The 19,231-nt window shown below is 39.3% G+C and overlaps 1 protein-coding gene across 1 annotated transcript; it reads left to right on the forward strand.

Annotated features, from left to right (window-relative positions):
* The first annotated feature begins 15,450 nt into the window (after positions 1-15,450).
* LOC113123734 (olfactory receptor 6N2-like) lies at positions 15,451-16,377 on the forward strand. The gene has a single exon (XM_026295985.1). It carries the CDS (start codon positions 15,451-15,453, stop codon positions 16,375-16,377), a length of 927 nt encoding a protein of 308 aa, XP_026151770.1.
* The last annotated feature ends 2,854 nt before the right edge of the window (positions 16,378-19,231 follow it).

Consider the following 19,231-nt stretch of genomic DNA (forward strand, 5'->3'; position numbering starts at 1 on the left):
TGTATCTGATAGTGATTCACAAAAACCTCCATGAGCCTATGTACATTTTCATTGCAGCTTTGTTACTGAACTCTGTTCTTTTCAGCACTGTTTTTTACCCAAAGATTTTAATGGATGTTTTATCTGACAAACTGATCATATCATATCATGCATGTCTCTTTCAGTTTCAAGTGGGTTATTCTTTAGGTGGTTCAGAGTTTTTACTGTTGGCAGCCATGTCCTATGACAGGTATGTGTCTATATGTAAACCTCTGCAGTATCCAACTATCATGACAAAAACAAACATCTGTATTTTACTGGTTGTATCTTGGACTCTGCCTGTTGGTCAGTTAGCAGTGCCAATTGGTCTGAGTGCTGATGTTGAGCTATGTGAGTTTTCTTTGAAGCAAATATTTTGTAACACTGCTGTTTTTAATCTTCAATGTGAGCAGTCAAGAGTACTAAATATATATATTATCATTGCTTTCGTTAATTTTTTAATTCTCCCTGTGCTGTTCATTCTTTTAACCTACATAAGGATATTTATAATCACCTATCGAAGTGGTAAAGAAGTCAGGAGAAAAGCTGCACAGACCTGTTTACCTCACCTGATTGTTCTAATCAACTTTTCCTGTTTTGGTTCATTTGATATACTTCTATATCAAATGGAAAATGAATTTCCAAAAATTGTATATTTAATAATGTCGACACAATCAATTTTGTATCATCCTCTTTTCAATCCAATCATATATGGAATAAAAATGAAAGAAATTTATAAACACCTCAGGAAATTGTTCTGTCCAGGTAAAATAGTCTAATGTACTAACACTGATAACTGTTGTACAGTCATTGTTTAGTGTCAGAATAAAACAGAGATGTGATTTCTCTGAGCCTTGAAAAGTATTGAGTGTAAAGATGTTTCTAAAACCCTAAATCACAGTAAAGAGCATTATCAGCTTCAACTACACTATGTAATCACTACTAACTAAGCAATTTGCTGCAGAACCCAGAAATACAGTTTGATTCTAATTGTCAGTTTGATTCTTGTGTTTCCAGTTTTTTGTGGCTTAACTGTTAATTCACTGAATATTTTCATATTGGCATCATATCTGGGTGTATTGTTAAAGTAGAAACACTCCATTGTCAGTTTATTAGGTCCACCTAACTATAACTTTGTCAGTCTAGTCCAACAGTCCTGTAATAAGTCCTCCTTCATGGAGGTGATAATATAATACTTATAATAAGCCAATGTCAATGGAATTGTGCTTTTCTCTGTTTTTTAAACAATCACCTTTGACACGTAGATATTTGTAGGGTCCCTTCGCAGTTTCTCATTGGTGTGTTTTTCCTCCAAAATGTAGGTTATTTCTCTATGATAGTTTTCCATTTTCATTTTTTTCCCACTAAACCTATCCATAGACTGAAGAAACCAAAAGCATGAGTGGTGAAATATTTTTAGTGAATGAAAAATAATGCAGTTGCCATAACTCAGCTTCTAGATAACTTGGACAAATGAGCGACTAAGAATCTTCACAGATACATTTGAACACACTTTGCAAGTGCCTGAAGTTGGTGAGGGGATATGAAAGGAAAATGTCAGATTACATGACTCACTCACGCTTTAACATCAGACAAAAACAGAATCATCCCACGCCTGCAGTCCACAGTTGTGAGTCATAGGGCCAACAAGATCCTTGAGAAGGCACAACAGCATCTTCTCAATGTAAGGATAAGATAAAGTTTATTCATCCCCAAAAGGAAATTCAGGTAGTCTTGTAGTTAATTAATCAGTCAGTAGTGAGAATAGTCAATCATCATCTCAATTCAATTTTTATTTGTATAGCACCAAATCACAATACAAATCATCTCAACGCACTTTACAGAAACTAAAAACCCAACAAATCTCTTATGAGCAAGCAATTGGCGACATTGGAGAGGAAAAACTCCCTGTAACGGACGCAAAAACCTTCAGCAGAACGGGGCTCAGTTTAGGCAGACATCTGCCTTGACCGGTTGGGGTGAGTGGATGGAGGAGAGAGAAAAGAACAGCAGCAATAAATAACAAATAGACACTGCAGGTTGGTGGGACCAGTAACTGCACATCAGGGAAATACAGCTCCAGGACCGGGGACACCTGCAGAAGGTACAGAGAGAGAGTGAGAGAGCACAAACTAGGGGAGAGAGAAAGCACAAGGTTAGTGACATTCAATGGTAGAATATACATGTGAGGAGGGAGGAGAGGAAGAGAAGGGAAGGGAGGGTTAGGGTAGGGGAGCTCAGTGCACCGATGGTCCTCGGGCAGTCTAGGCCCATAGCAGCATAACTAAGGGATGGTTCAGGGTTACCTGAAGCCAGCCCTAACTATATGCTTTGTCAAAGTGGAAGGTTTTAAGTCTAGCCTTAAAAGTACAGAGGGTGTCTGCCTCCTGAACCCAGACTGGGACCTGGTTCCACAGGAGAGGAGCTTGATAGCAAAAGGTTCTGCCTCCCATTCTGCTTTTGGAAACCCTGGGAACCACAAGTAGACCTGCATTCTGAGAGCGGAGTGGTCAATTGGGATAATATGGTAGTATGAGGACTTTAAAGTATCAAGGAGCTTGATCATGAAGGGATTTGCATGTGAGAAGAAGGATTTTAAATTCTATTCTGTATTTTACAGGGAGCCAATGAAGAGAAGCTAATACAGGAGAAATATGATCTCTCTTGCTAGTTCCTGTCAGGACTCTGGCTGCAGCATTCTGTTTTAACTGCAGGCTTTTTATGGAGATACTAGGACATCCAGATAGTAATGAGTTACAGTACTCTAGCCTTGAGGTAACAAACGCATGGACTAGTTTTTCTGCATCATTTTGAGACAGGATGTTCCTAATTTTGGCAATGTTGCACAGGTGAAAGAAGGCAGTTCTAGAGATTTGTTTTATGTTTGAGTTAAAGGACATGTCCTGGTCAAAAATAACTCCAAGGTTTTTCACAGTAGTGCTGGAGGCCCGGGCTATGCCATCTAAAGTAGCTATAATTTTATAAAAGTTATTTCTGAGGATTTTTGGCCCAAATACAATGACTTCTGTTTTCCCGGAGTTTAAAATTAAAAAGTTACTGGTCATCCAGGCCTTTATGTCAGTTAGACACGCTTGAAGTCTGGCTAACTGGTTTGTGTTAACAGGATTAATAGATAGATACAACTGAGTGTCATCTTCATAGCTGTGGTAATTAATAGAGTGCTTCCTAATGACATTGCCTAAAGGAAGCATGTACAAGGTGAACAGAATCGGTCCTAGCACAGAACCTTGTGGAATTCCATAACTAATTTGTGCGCGTGGAAGGTTCATCATGGACATTAAAAACCTGAAATCTGCCCGATAAATCGGATTGTAACCATTTTAATGCTGTTCCTCTGATACCAGTCACATGCTCCAGTCTCTGTAATAAGATGTTGTGGTCAATAGTGTCGAATGCAGCACTAAGGTCTAGGAGGACAAGTATAGAAACAAGTCCATTATCTGAGGCTATGAGAATATCGTTGGTGACTTTTAACAGTGCTGTTTCTGCACTATGATGTGCTCTAAATCCTGATTGAAAAGCTTCAAATACTTCATTCCTGTGTAAGTGGTCTGATAGCTGCTTAGCAACAGCTTTTTCTAGGATTTTAGAAATAAATGGCAGGTGGGATATTGGTCTATAATTAGCCAAGACTCTTGGATCAAGACTAGGCTTTTTGAGTAAAGGTTTGATTACAGCAGTCTTAAAGGCCTGTGGTCCCTAGCCTGATAGTAGAGATAAATTTGCCAAGTCCAATAAAGATGAGTTAATTAATGGCAGGGTGTCTTTAAGCAGTCTAGTTGGGATGGGGTCTAAAAGACACGTTGATTTAGATGAAGAAACTACTGATGTGAATTCAGAGAGATCTATGGGAGAGAAGCAGTGTAAACATAACTGAGGTCTTACAGATGATTCAAGAGCTACTGTAGTAGAGGATTCATTTATTGCAGGTATAGGAAGCATCTGATGAATTTTATCTCTAATAGTTGTGATTTTATTTGTAAAGAAACTCATAAAGTCATCACTGCTGAGAGCTAAGGGAACACTGGGCTCAACAGAGCCTTTCTCCCAGTTAATCTGTGATCAAGGAAACCAGTTCTGTACTGGGAAGTCCCCTAGACCCAGTGCACATGGTGGGAGACAGGAGTATATTGGCCAAGCTAACATCCCTGCTGGAGAATGACTGTCAGCCAATGCATGAGATTCTGACAGCACTGGGCACTTCTTTCAGTGACAAACTGATCCATCCCAAATGTGTGATGGAGCCACAGGTCCTTGTTTCCTCTTGTTGTCAGACTTTACAACCAGCACTGCTCATAGTAGATCCCCAGCTGACTTCATCAATTATAGACTGTAGATATTTGCAAATATACAACATACAAGAGTCCACTTCTTATATTTTTTTCTATTAATATATTTAATTGTGGGCAGCATGGTGGCTGAGTGGTTAGCACTGTTGCCTCACAGCAAGAAGGTTCCTGGGTTCGCATCCCGGCCTTTCTGTGTGGAGTTTGCATGTTCTCCCTGTGCTTGCGTGGGTTTACTCCGGGTACTCCGGTTTCCTCCCACAGTCCAAAAACATGCATGTTAGGTTGATTGGTGACTCTAAAAATTGCCCGTAGGAGTGAGTGTGAGTGTGTGAGGTTGTCTGTCTTTGTGTGTCTATATGTGGCCCTGTGATGGACTGGTGACCTGTCCGGGGTGTACCCCTGCCTTCCAACCGAGAGAGAGCTGGGATAGGCTCCAGCAGATCCCCGTGACCCTGAGCCAGGAAAAGCGGGTGTAGAAGATGTATGGATGGATATTTAATTGTTGTTTTTATTTTTTTTATATTCCGCTCCTACTTTTTATCTTGTGCCTCATTCCTGCTGTGAATATGTGAACTTCCCTGCTGAGGGACAAGAAAGGTTCTTGTTTGTACAGCGACACGTTTCTTCAGATGAGTTTACCGTATAACAACAAAGGACTAGGGCAGCAGGGTGTCTGAGTGGTTAGCACTCAGCCACCAGGGTGTACCCCTGCCTTCCACTGTTGCCTCACAGCAAGAAGGTTCCTGGGTTCGCAACCCGGCCTTTCTGTGTGGAGTTTGCATGTTCTCCATGTGCTTGCGAGGGTTTACTCCGGGTACTTTGGTTTCCCCCCACAGTCCAAAAACATGTATGTCAGGTTGATTGGTGACTCTAAATTGCCCATAGGAGTGAGTGTGAGTGTGTGAGGTTGTTTGTCTCTATGTGGCCCTGTGATGGACTGGTGACCTGTCCAGGGTGGACCCCTGCCTTTCACCGGAGAGAGAGCTGGGATAGGCTCCAGCAGATCCCTGGGACCCTGGTTAAGGAATAAGTGGGTGTAGATGATGGATGGATGGATGGATGGATGGCTAGACAACAGATGACTACTGTTTTGGTGTTTACATGACGACAGCTCTTGGTGGAGAGTTTAATGAGATCCATGGAGGGAGAAACAAGCTGATAAAAATCAACCCACAGAGTCAAACAGTTCACTTTGTATTCTGGAGGTTTGTATTTGTTGCAATAGTTCAACACAAGTTCATGTCAAGGTCGGGTATCAGTGAATACATTAGACAATTGAATGACAGATATACTGTATAATATGTTCATGTGATCTTTGCTTTGATACTTCAAGTCTTTGTCATTAAGACTTTGTTTTTAAACCTTAATGGATAATAACCTAAATATAACATATATAACTATTGATGCATATGTGGAACTGGACAAATATAGATTTGTTTATTTTGTGATCATGTTTACAGCATATATTCTAATAATCTGCAGTAATTCTACTATTGTGTGTCTGATAGTGATTCACAAAAACCTTCATGAGCCTATGTACATTTTCATTGCAGCTTTGTTACTGAACTCTGTTCTTTTCAGCACCGCTCTTTACCCAAAGATTTTAACTGATGTTTTATCTGAAAAACCAATCATATCATATCCTGCATGTCTCTTTCAGTTTCAAGTGGGTTATTCTTTAGGTGGTTCAGAGTTTTTACTGTTGGCAGCCATGTCCTATGACAGGTATGTGTCTATATGTAAACCTCTGCAGTATCCAACTATCATGACAAAAACAAACATCTGTATTTTAATAGTTGTAGCTTGGACTCTGCCTGCTGGTCAGTTAGCAGTGACAACTGGAAGAAGTGTTAATGTTCAAATCTGTAACTTTAATTTCAAAGGTATAACTTGTAATAGCACAATTAATCGACTGTATTGTAGTAGAGAGATCGGTATATATGGTTTGATATGTTTTATTACTCTTTTAATTCTTCCTGTGCTTTTTGTCCTTTTTACCTACATAAGGATATTTATAATCACCTATCGAAGTGGTAGAGAAGTCAGGAGAAAAGCTGCACAGACCTGTTTACCTCACCTGATTGTTCTAATCAACACTTCCTGTTTGGGTTCGTTTGATGTACTTCTATATCAAATGGAAAATGAATTTCCAAAAATTGTATATTTAATAATGTCAATGCAATCAATTTTGTATCATCCTCTTTTCAATCCAATCATATATGGACTAAAGATGAAAGAAATTTATAAACACCTCAGGAAATTGTTCTGTCCAGGTAAAATAGTCTAATGTACTAACACTGATAACTGTTGTACAGTCATTGTTTAGTGTCAGAATAAAACAGAGATGTGATTTCTCTGAGCCTTGAAAAGTATTGAGTGTCAAGATGTTTCTAAAACCCTAAATCACAGTAAAGAGCATTATCAGCTTCAACTACACTATGTAATCACTACTAACTAAGCAATTTGCTGCAGAACCCAGAAATACAGTTTGATTCTAATTGTCAGTTTGATTCTTGTGTTTCCAGTTTGTTGTGGCTTAGCTGTTAATTCACTGAATATTTCATATTGGCATCATATCTGGGTGTACTGTTAAAGTAGAAACACTCCATTGTCAGTTTATTAGATCCACCTAACTATAACTTTATCAGTCTAGTCCAACAGTCCTGTAATAAATCCTCCTTCATGGAGGTGATAATGTTCAGTTTGTGGTCAAACCGTTTCAGAGACATGTTGATTCAACTGGTTGATCATTTTGGAGGTTGTAGTTTGTTATGCTGCTGAATTGGATTGTATTGTACTGACATGAGTTTCTTTTATCTTCTCCACTGTCTTTCATATCATTGAGTTCAGCCTAAAAAACAACACCACCTCTCTGTATAATGCAGCAGAGTTCAACAGGACTACATCTTCTAAAATAATCACACAGTCCAGTCTGCACCTCTTTTAAATAGTTTGACCACAAAGTGAACATTATCAAATTCATGACAAAGGATTCTTTGGATAAAATATATGAAGTTGTAGTTTAGTGTTCATAATAAATTGATAACTGAGTGTTTACAGTCTACAATAGAGCTGAATCCCATCTGTAACAACAGTAAAATGTGATGTAAATCTTTTTTTTTTTTCTGCCCCATTTAAGGAATTTTATATAAATGTATATGCTGCAATAGTGTCTTGTTCTAAATTGTTACAAATTTTCATATATCAAATTTACAGATGAATGTAAATGTGTTATGAGACCTTTTTGCTGTTTGTAAAGCTTTTTGTATCACAAAGAGATAAAAAAAAAATCCAATCCGCCAACTTTCTAATATGATGTGTTGCTTCCTTTCACCTTCTCTTGATTTGTCTTGATTTGGCGTGTGTTGAGACTGGTCTGTAGAAAAGAAGTGTGACCCTGAAAGCCCAGTTGCACCTGTGGTTCCAGTGGATTAAAGATGGTATTGTCGTGAATTGTGAACTGTGTTGGGTTTGGAGCGACCTGGCTCTCCTGACTGCCCTTTATGGCCTTCGTTCATCTTGGCCCAGCTGTCCCAGTTTTCACCAGGCCTGCAACAGGTGTTAACTTTGGTTAAAAATATTGCTGGCTGTTTTTGTTTTTATTAGGTTTTGAGTACATTTAAAATCTGTAGAGTTGTATTAATTTTCATTGAACGTTGCAGTTTAAAGTGTAAGGCTCAGTATATTTAGCGCTATATGTATAGTGTGTTTGCCTCCAGAAGCTGCTCGAAGTTCTGGGTTTAGCCAGTTTGAGTATTTGCAGTGACACTGCCAGGATTTTGATTGAGAAAGCAGTGGAATTCAGACTAATTACCCTAGGGCAGCATTTTATTTCACTTGTTGAGCAGGGGTAATATTTCTTTTGTTTGTTGCAGTTTTACTTATTTTGACAGTGATTAATGTTTAATCTAGCACACCAACTGTGTCTGCAGTGGAATCAGATTGCTACACACACACACAGTGCAGCCTGCTGTCACACAGCAATGTAACTTGGGATATATGGCTTTTATTGAAACTGTCATTCAGGCATAGTACAGTTTATAATGGCAGGATACTGTGATACTTGTCTTCCATTAGTATACTGTCAAACACAAATCAGGTGCCGACCTCATGACCCTGTTCTCTCACACCCACACAGACCCTCCAAATGACTCGTGTAGTTAGTCCAAAGAAATTGCTGTGGGTATTCCTCCTTAGGTTTAATGGATCTGGTAGTGCTGGTGTAGTGAGAAGAGAACAGAAAGCAACTTTGAAATATATAAATATTTATCTATGCATATAATAGGTAAGGCCTGCAGAGTGGTGGTGTTGTGGGAGTTTCTGACTTCATGGTCTTTATCACCCCTGTTTTGGGCCACAAGAGAGGTCAAGAGTCTAGACAGGAAGCTTCCATATGAAGGCTCACCCATTTCTAAGCACATTCCATAATGTATATTGGTAACTGGTGATTGCATCAGATCTCTTGTTCTGATTTATGACTTGTAAATCTCCTGGTCCACCACATCCCAAAAACATTCGGTTCAACTCAGATCCGGTGAGTCCAGTGACATACACTGAGTCTTTTGTCATATTCATGACACCAGTTTGGGAAGACTTTTGTTTAACAAGGTGGAGAATCATTCTGCATGTAGCCATTTAAAGGAGTTGGCCTGTGGCCTTAAAGGGATGCAACTCAAAAAGGCTCAAATAAACCACATGATTCAAACCATGATCGATTGGTAATGAAGTTAAAATGTGCCAAGAAAATATTCTCCACATTGTTACACCACAAGCAGCAGCCTGAACTGTTTACTCAAGGCAGGTTGGGTCCATAGATTCTGCCATATTCTGACCGAACCACCTGTATCTCAGCGAGAATCCAGATTGATCAGACCATGCTGCAATCTTCATCCATCCATCCGTTATTTATACCCACTTATTCCTTAGGGTCACAGGGATCTGCTGGAGCCTGTCCCAGCTCTCTTTGGGTGAAAGACAGGGGTCCACCCTGGACAGGTCACCAGTCCATCACAGGGCCACATAGAGACAAACAACCTCACACACTCACACTCACTCCTATGGGCAATTTAGAGCCACCGATCAACCTGACATACATGTTTTTGGACTGTGGGAGGAAACCAGAGTACCTGGAGAAAACCCACACAGGCACAGGGAGAACATTGCTGCAAATTTCAACTTCTCAACTGTCCAGTTTTGGTGAGCCTATAACCACTGCAGCTTCAGAGTTCTGTTGTTTGCTGACAGGAAACTGGCCTGGTGTTCTGCTATTGGACAGGACATTTGTCAAAACCGGCAGTCTGACCAGTCTCCTCTGACCTATCTCATCTCATCCCAAGGTGTTTCTGTTGCTGCTGCTGACTGGGGTGTCTTCTCTTTTGAACTATTCTGAGTAAACCTGTCTGTCAGCAACAGTCAATACACACTGAGTTCTCCAAATTTAAAGTGATTTTTTGTTTATCTTCCATGCACCCTGACCTCCTTTCTATATGGACTTCATCTTGAAATCAGTCTACTTCTTCCTTTGCTCCTGGAAACAAGGGTTATTCCAGAAACTTTATGAAACAGCAGATTTTGTCATTGTTCTTGAGAAGAGAGTTGTTCCAGGTTCCACCTGATGAGAACACAAGGCCATGCAACAGTGTAATGGGGATCAGTGTTTGGCAAGTCACTTAAACTTTACTAATTAGGCAGCAGCTAAAGAAATGTGTGACATGACTGGTTCCTTTTATTATTCAGCTGCCAGCTCCATCAAAGATCCATCCATCCATCTTCTGTACCCGCTTTTTCCTGAAAGCCAGGGTCCCAGGGACCTGCTGGAGCCTATCCCAGCTCTCTCTCGGTTGAAAGGCAGGGGTACACCCTGGACAGGTCACCAGTCCATCACAGGGCCACATAGAGACAAACAACCTCACACACTCACACTCACTCCTACGGGCAATTTAGAGTCACCAATCAACCTGACATACATGTTTTTGGACTGTGGGAGGAAACCAGAGTACCTGGAGAAAACCCACACAAGCACAGGGAGAACATGCAAACTCCACACAGAAAGGCCGGGTTGCGAACCCACGACCTTCTTGCTGTGAGGCTCCATCAAAGATAACAAATAGTGAAATAGTGGAAATGGGAAACATCTTCTCTGCAGCAACACACTTCTTCAGATCATTTTACTGTATAACAACAGAGGACTACTATTTTGATGTTTACATGACGACACAGCTCTTGGTGGAGAGTTTAATGAGATCCATGGAGGGAGAAACAAGCTGATAAAAATCAACCCACAGAGTCAAACAGTTCACTTTGTATTCTGGAGGTTTGTATTTGTTGCAATATTTCAACACAAGTTCATGTCAAGGTCGGGTATCAGTGAATACATTAGACAATTGAATGACAGATATACTGTATAATATGTTCATGTGATCTTTGCTTTGATACTTCAAGTCTTTGTTTTTAAATCTTAATGGATCAAAAATTAAATATATCATATATAACACTTGATGGATACGTGGAACTGAACAAATATAGATTTGTTTATTTTGTGATCATGTTTACAGCATATTTTCTAATAATCTGCAGTAATTCTACTATTGTGTGTCTGATAGTGATTCACAAAAACCTCCATGAGCCTATGTACATTTTCATTGCAGCTTTGTTACTGAACTCTGTTCTTTTCAGCACTAATATGTACCCAAAGATTCTGTTTGATGTTTTATCTGAAAAACAGATCATATCATATTCAGCCTGTCTCTTTCAGTTCTATGTCTGTTATTCTTTAGGTGCTTCAGAGTTTTTACTGTTGGCAGCCATGTCCTATGACAGGTATGTGTCTATATGTAAACCTCTGCAGTATCCAACTATCATGACAAAAACAAACATCTGTATTTTACTGGTTGTAGCTTGGATTCTGCCTGCTGGTCAGTTAGCAGTGCCAATTGGTCTGAGTGCTGATGTTGAGCTATGTGAGTTTTCTTTTAAAGTAATAGCTTGTAACAGTGAAGTTTTGAAACTTCAATGTGAGCAGTCAAGACTACTAAATATATATATTATGATTGCTTTTGTTAATATTTTAATTCTCCCTGTGCTGTTCATCCTTTTAACCTATATAAGGATATTTATAATCACCTATCGAAGTGGTAGAGAAGTCAGGAGAAAAGCTGCACAGACCTGTTTACCTCACCTGATTGTTCTAATCAACTTTTCCTGTTTGGCTTCATTTGATGTACTTCTAGTTCAAATGAAAACTGGTTTTCCAAAAATTGTACATTTAATAATTTCAACACAATCAATTTTGTATCATCCTCTTTTCAATCCAATCATATATGGACTAAAGATGAAAGAAATTTCTAAACACCTCAGGAAATTGTTCTGTCCAGGTAAAATAGTCTAATGTACTAACACTGATAACTGTTGTACAGTCATTGTCTAGTGTCAGAATAAAACAGAGATGTGATTTCTCTGAGCCTTGAAAAGTATTGAGTGTAAAGATGTTTCTAAAACCCTAAATCACAGTAAAGAGCATTATCAGCTTCAACTACACTATGTAATCACTACTAACTAAGCAATTTGCTGCAGAGCCCAGAAATACAGTTTGATTCTAATTGTCAGTTTGATTCTTGTGTTTCCAGTTTGTTGTGGCTTAGCTGTTAATTCACTGAATATTTCATATTGGCATCATATCTGGGTGTATTGTTAAAGTAGAAACACTCCATTGTCAGTTTATTAGGTCCACCTAACTATAACTTTGTCAGTCTAGTCCAACAGTCCTGTAACAAATCCTCCTTCATCGAGGTGATAATGTTCAGTTCGTGGTCAAACTATTTCAGAAACCCGTTGATTCAAGTGGTTGATCAATTGTGTGTTTTTACGTGTTTGTGTATTTTCTCTGTTCTCTATCCTCTTTCATATCATTGGATTTAGCCTGAGAAACAATAACGCCCCAATGAATAATGTAACAGAGTCTAACTGGAGAGTAGACTACATCATCTACAACAAAACTCAGTCCTGTCTTAGTATAACTAAAATGATCCAATGACAAAATGTGTTTTTGTCACTAAATATTGCACTGCTTCCTTTTGCTTTTCATAATTTTTTTTTACATCCACCAGGATACTTCTTATATCCTATTGAAGCTGTAAAATATTTTAAATACTGATACCCTGAATATTATAACATAAATTTTTCATTATTGTACAACTTATGATCCTGATTTATTTCCTGTGCCAGACTCTTTTTTTTGTTGATGTTCGTGTTCCCTGGTCCCTCCCTTATTGCTGGTATTGTGACCCTCATCAGTTCCTTTATTTGGCTCAGGTGTGCATTGCTAGCCCCTGCTACTACGTGACAGAAACCCCAGTCACATTTGTGTTTGTGAATAGATCACTGTCCTTTTAGTCAAATGGGTGGGACCCTTTTTAAAGGGTCTCACCGAGGTTGTTGTTTAAGAATAGTTGATGTCCTGGAGGATTTACTGTTCCATAGTGCACAAGAATGTTTAAGTAAAAGGGTCACTGTTGGGTTTGATGCTACAGGTCTAAGGGAGATAAGAAGATTTAACAGGTTTCTCTCCTGAAGGTAAAGAAAGATGACGGACCCTGAATGTTTATGTCCAGCTCTCTGAGGGTATTTTGTGGTGTTTCACTATAAACAGTATGAATCTGAAGCATACTGGGGAGAACAGACATCTCTCCTCTAATTCTCAAATATGGAAGGTTTTTCTGTGATAATTTTGGATTTTACAAAGTCTTTTCTGAGCTGAAGGTGTGAGGGTTGAAATACTCAAAACAGGCAGTGAGGGTGTAAACAAAAGATAACATTGATAAGATGTTTTTTGCTTTGATCCATACTGGAGACTAAAAGCCACAACATCTCAGGCTCTGCTGCTTCTGTTTTTAAATCCACATTTTGTGAGTCGTCCAGTTTCATGGAAGAGCCATAATATATAATTGTCTTAGCTTGGCCTTAGAATTGAGTGTAGTGATCCCTAAGTTTGAACTCTGGGTTTGGTCTTCACCACATCCTGAGGGAAATCTCTGGATCTTTACCTGCTAAATGTTCCACTATGTTCACCAGCTCATCTTTGACTGTGTTGGTCCTGTTTTCCATGGGTTGCTGCCACCTTCTTACTAGTTCTTGACATCAGAGACTTGATGCACAATGTATTCATGTGTTGGACTGATCCCAAAAGGCCAAATACTCCAAAATGCTGTTTTGGCAAAGACAATACTGAGCCTGGATTTGTAGTTGCACTGTAGCAGTGCTTTTTGTTGGTCATGAATTAGACCATAAAGCTGCAGATTTGAACATCAGGGGGTGCATATAAAAACCTTAAACCAAGTGAGGTAGTAGTCACATCCCACCACTGTTTCACCTGTAGCTCCTGTTAGAGAAACAAAGTGTGGTGAGTGGTAAATCAAACAACTATGCACAATGTCAAACTTGACCCATTGACTCAAACAACAATTTTGTCCCACACCAGTTCACTCTCCTTTGCTGCTGCAGCTGTTTTGCTTTTCTTGCAAAAATGTGTTCAAGACACTTAAGGTCCATGTAACAATTAAAATTTCTATTTTACATGAAACAAATGCAACATTAGAAACTTGAATTCAGTTTTCTAGATTACTGTTTTTCAATTGTTAGACCAGTGTAAAATTCAGTTTTCATCTCGATTGATTTTCTATCCATAAATTACAAGATTGAAATATTTTTTTATTTCCCATGTGAATTTCTGATTCCTCCTGTGTGAAGAGCATAGACTTTTTCCCATTGCCATGGTGAATCATTGTATCTAAGCTCCTGTGATGATAGCTTCTTAAAGTCCTCGTGTTGTCGGTTAACTCAGAGTTAATCAACTCAGAGCTAACTGAACTCTGACCAGCTGCTCTGGAACCAAAAACTCTTTTCCCATCTCAGGGTTTATCAACTCAGAGTACAGGGTTAACTTCTGAGTTTGTTAAACCTCCATTCTGGAGAACACCTCAAGACTCTGAGTTTCCTGAAGTTGTTTACATGTTAGTTGAGAGTTTAATGAGACCCATGGACGGTGAAGTAGTCTGATGAAAACCTTCCACAGAGAAGGTTGCTTTCCATAAACATAGGAAGATCTCTGTAATACACTGATGTTCTATCTATAATCTAACATGGTGTAGACGTGGCAGAGTCAGTCAAACACAGAATAGTGTTGAACTCAAAAGGCATCAGCTTCTTGCCTAGAGTGAGAAATAGTAGCAGAGCACATTGATATTAAAATACAGCTACACAGAATGTGTACAGTTTGGCAGGGCAGCAGAAATGCAGCTATATCGTGCTAGTAGATGTTGCAAATGGCCTCTGGAGCAGCAATGAAAATAAAAGTGCAGCAGGGAAACTGATCAATCAAAGGCACAGTAAAAAAAAAAAGCTTTCAGAATAGAATAAGTGTAACAGTGGTGATAGACATATTGTCTTGATGTTGATCACTCTGCTGTTGAAATGTTCAGTAGAGGTGTTCGTAATGGTTTCTCCTTTGGCAGATGTAAGATATTGGTGTCTCTACTTCTATCTAAGAATTCAGAGTATTGTAATCCTCAACTGTTCAGGATATGATGACGATGGTTTTAATTGGCAGTCCATGAATCAAACCCTCTGCCATATTGAGAAAAACCACTTTATGTAGTGCCCATGTGAGAATGGCTAGCTGACTTGAATAGGTTATCCACTGTGTTTTTGATATAGTACTTAGCTAGTCTCAAAAGTTATTGCATATCTTTCTTTGTTGGGTGGATGAATGGACTTTGTTTTGTCATAAACAAAAATATGCAGCAACCATAGAAAAATGTAATGGGGATCCACCACCTGGTGGAGAGGTCTAACAACAATCATGGGTCCAGGACTCTTGAGTTTCCTGAAGTTGTTTACATGTTAGTTGAGAGTTTAATGAGACCCATGGAGGGTGAAGCAGCCTGATAAAAACCTTCCACAGACTCAAACACTTTCTGACTGTGGTGTCAGTGAATGAATGAGACAGTCCAACACAGGTAACCTGTTACTGCAGTCCTCACAGTGACACTTGTTTTCTCAGCTATTATTTATGAATGTTTGCTATATGATCTGCATTACTGATTAACACTTTGGTTGGAGAAGTTTAATGGATGATAGATTCAATATAACATATATAACTATTGATGGTTATGTAGAAATGCACAGATACAGATATCTTTATTTTGTGATCATGTTTACAGCATATATTCTAATAATCTGCAGTAATTCTACTATTGTGTGTCTGATAGCGATTCACAAAAACCTCCATGAGCCTATGTACATTTTCATTGCAGCTTTGTTACTGAACTCTGTTCTTTTCAGCACTAATATCTACCCAAAGCTACTGATCGACTTTTTATCTGAAAAACAGATCACAACTTATCCACTCTGTCTCTTCCAAGCTTATGTATATTATTCTTTAGGTGCTTCAGAGTTTTTACTGTTGGCAGCCATGGCCTATGACAGGTATGTGTCTATATGTAAACCTCTGCAGTATCCAACTATCATGAGGAAAACAACTGTTAAAGTCTTTCTGCTTTTAGCTTGGCTTGTGCCTGCTTGTGAAATTGCAGTGTCACTTACATTGTACACTGATACAAAAGTCTGCATCTTTAGTTTGAAAGGAATTTTTTGTAACAGTTCAATTTACGGTCTTCAGTGCGTACGTTCCCTTATGATATCTATATATGGTGTGTTCATGTTAGTAAATATTGTACTGCTCCCTATGCTTTTCATCCTCTTCACATACACTAGGATACTTCTTATATCCTACCGAAGCTGTAAAACAGTCAGAAACAAAGCTGCTCAGACCTGTTTACCTCACCTGCTGGTTTTAATTAACTTTTCCTCGTTTGTTACTTATGATGTTGTTGTAGTTCGACTGGAATCAGATTTTCCAAAAACTGCTCGGTTAGTAATGGCTTTACAAATGATCACCTATCACCCTCTGTTCAATCCAGTCATTTATGGACTAAAAATGAAGGAAATCTCTAAACACCTGAAGAAGTTGTTGTTTCAGGTCAAATCACACTAATATATCCACACTGTTAACTAATGTACAGTCATTTCATCTGTAGTGATAATAATGTTCATATAGTATCAGTGACTGTAGTTGCATTGATGAAGCTCATATTGGTCATAAGATGAAAAGAAAGATTTTAAATGTTGAAAACCTAAACATATATGTGTTGATGGTTAATGTTTCCATTTTGCCTTTAATCACAGCAACAAACTCCTACAAGTCAGTTTCTTAATTTGTTTTCTACAAGTTATGATTCAGTACTGTGGGCATTGAAGTCAGACAAGAATTCGAGTAATGATGAAAAAACTGTGTCGTGTCGTCTGCACCACTGCTTGTACTGTACATATAGAATTATTTTTCCACATGCTGCACATTGTAAAATTGATTCAGAAGTCTTAACTTCAGTTTTTCATGGAAGTGAATGTAGTCTGAATTTCAGCAAACATGTCAGTTTATTGTGATTCATGGAGGAAAACCAGTCCAGTGATAAATCTTCATTCATGAAGGTGATAACATTCAGTTTTTTTTCTTGGGAACAGTTTCATTGGTGTTGATGCACCTGTGTGATCACTTTAGGGGCTGTAGTGTGTGATGCTGTTGAAATGCATCATACTGACTGGTGTTTCTGTTATTTTGTCCACCCCAACATGTCACTGAGGATAGAGAACCTAACAGAAGCAGCTGTATAATGCAGTACAGTTCATTAGCAGTCCTAACTACATCTTCTAAAATTATAATATAGGTGAATCAACTCCTCTGAAATACTTCAAACTCAGTGAAGGAGAATTTACTGATTTACTGGTGGATTAGACCGCTTCAGTTTGGACTGAACTAAAGTGAGTCCACCTGTTGTCACTTCAATGAAAGTCACTGCCTGTTGTTTCAGACCAAGGCAATAAAAAACAGAATACAACCCACAACAGAAGTCACATTGACCCACACCACACACAATTTAGTCTGGTAGGATAATGTTGCTGGGAGAGTGTGCAGGGGTCTCATTTCTAAAACTCTGAACATGATCCTTACTAAACATGTATGTGCACCCGGGAGCCAAAAATGTCCTGTGTGAAAAATATTCACATTGATGAAACCATGCAAATGTTGACCTGTAAACAATTCTAAATCCCAGACCACCTAGATCTGTGAACAGGTGATTCATCCTCATGTTATGCCCTGAACATGCCCAGTTTTAACCATATACAGCGTGTCCGTAAGTCTAACAATTTAAAAAAAAATTATTACAAAAGCAAATGAACAGACAAATATGTGGAAATTATTACAAAATGATGAGTAGATATTGACGTTTTTTGCCTCATTTAATAAACCTCTATATGGACACCATTAATTGCACGAAGCACATCAAGATGCTACTCGATTTCTTGCCATGTTCACTATAGCATAGCCTCATCAGTGGTGGCATTGGCATCAGTGATCTTTTGTTTTAGATCAGTGATGTCCCGTGTCTTTGTGCAATACACGATATCTTTAACATAACCCCATAGAAAGAACTTTGATAACCACTGAGTACATAGAACAAATCTGATTAAGATATCTCATGAATTGCCTTTGTAATATAAACATCCATCTGTTCCTCCTGACGGGCTATACATGTGATACCAAAAATTAAGTCCATAAGATAGCTAAAATGAGTAAAAACCAAATGTCTTTCAAGAACTACTTTACAAAAGGGAAAACGCCCAATGATGAGACAGAAGAAGAGTTGTTTGTTGTGGTATACTATGAGCTAAGTCGAAAGGTGAACTTCTCGATTTACTGGTCAATCAACGTTCCTACCCTCACCTATGGTCATTAGCTCTGGGTCATGAAAAAAAGGACAAGATCACGGATACAAGTGGCCAAAATGAGTTTCTTCCGCAGGGTGGCTGGGCGCTCTCTTCGAGGAAGGTGAGGAGCTTTGTCACCCAGGAGGAGCTCAGAGCCGCTGCCGCTGGAGGGACAATGTCTCTCGACTGGCCTCGGAATGCCTCGGTATTCCCATGGAAAACCTGGAGGAAGTGTCTAGGAAGAAGGAAGTGTGGGCATCTCTACTTAAACCACTGCCCCCGTGACCCGGCCCCAGATAAAGCAGGAGAAAATGGATGGTTGGATGGATGGATTGAGCCACTCTGGGTGAGTCCCATCCATTAGCAGCTGGTTCATTTGAGCTGCCAGGAGCTCATGGAGTTTAGTTAGCTTCTTTAGCCACTAGGTGTGGATCATGTCAAGCCCCAGTGTTGTCAATTTCTTCATGTTTGAGACCCTTTCTTGGATATCTACCATTGTGATGGTTACTGGTTCTTGTTCAGGGAGGTTGTTGTGGTCTGCTCTCAGGTCCGCCAGCCGCTGGGCATTGGTGTTATGTGATGTTTCCTTCTCCCATATGTTTTTCCAGTATTGTTCGGTCTCCAGCCTTGGCGTGGGTCTGCTGTCATGTTACTACCCTGCCACTTTAGATGCTTTGGTGGGGAACACTCTGTTTATTCTCCTTGCTTCTATTTCTCTGGTGTACCTCTTCAGGAGTGTGGTCAGGGCTGTGAGTCATTGCTTGGCAGTTTCCAGGGTCTCAGGTATGGACAGCTTGCAGTACTTCTTACCCAACTTCATCCCACTTCTCTCCAGTTCTGATAGTTGTGTGTTGCACTTCTCCATGCAGGATACTGGTGGTGGTGGTGTTTATTTTGTGGCAAAGCACAAAATCAGCTTGTTGTCACTGTAGGGATTCATCGTAACCAGCTACAGAGGTTACTACGGAGGTTTTTACTCATGATCTTCAATATCAGGTCAGCTGCTCGTGTTGAATGTGTGGGGGCTTGTTATCGGGGCTTGGTACCCAATCTCGGGTGGGGATGGTATTGTTTCCCACCTG

Source organism: Mastacembelus armatus, chromosome 21 (genome assembly GCF_900324485.2).
Source record: "Mastacembelus armatus chromosome 21, fMasArm1.2, whole genome shotgun sequence".
Lineage (NCBI taxonomy): Eukaryota > Metazoa > Chordata > Actinopteri > Synbranchiformes > Mastacembelidae > Mastacembelus > Mastacembelus armatus.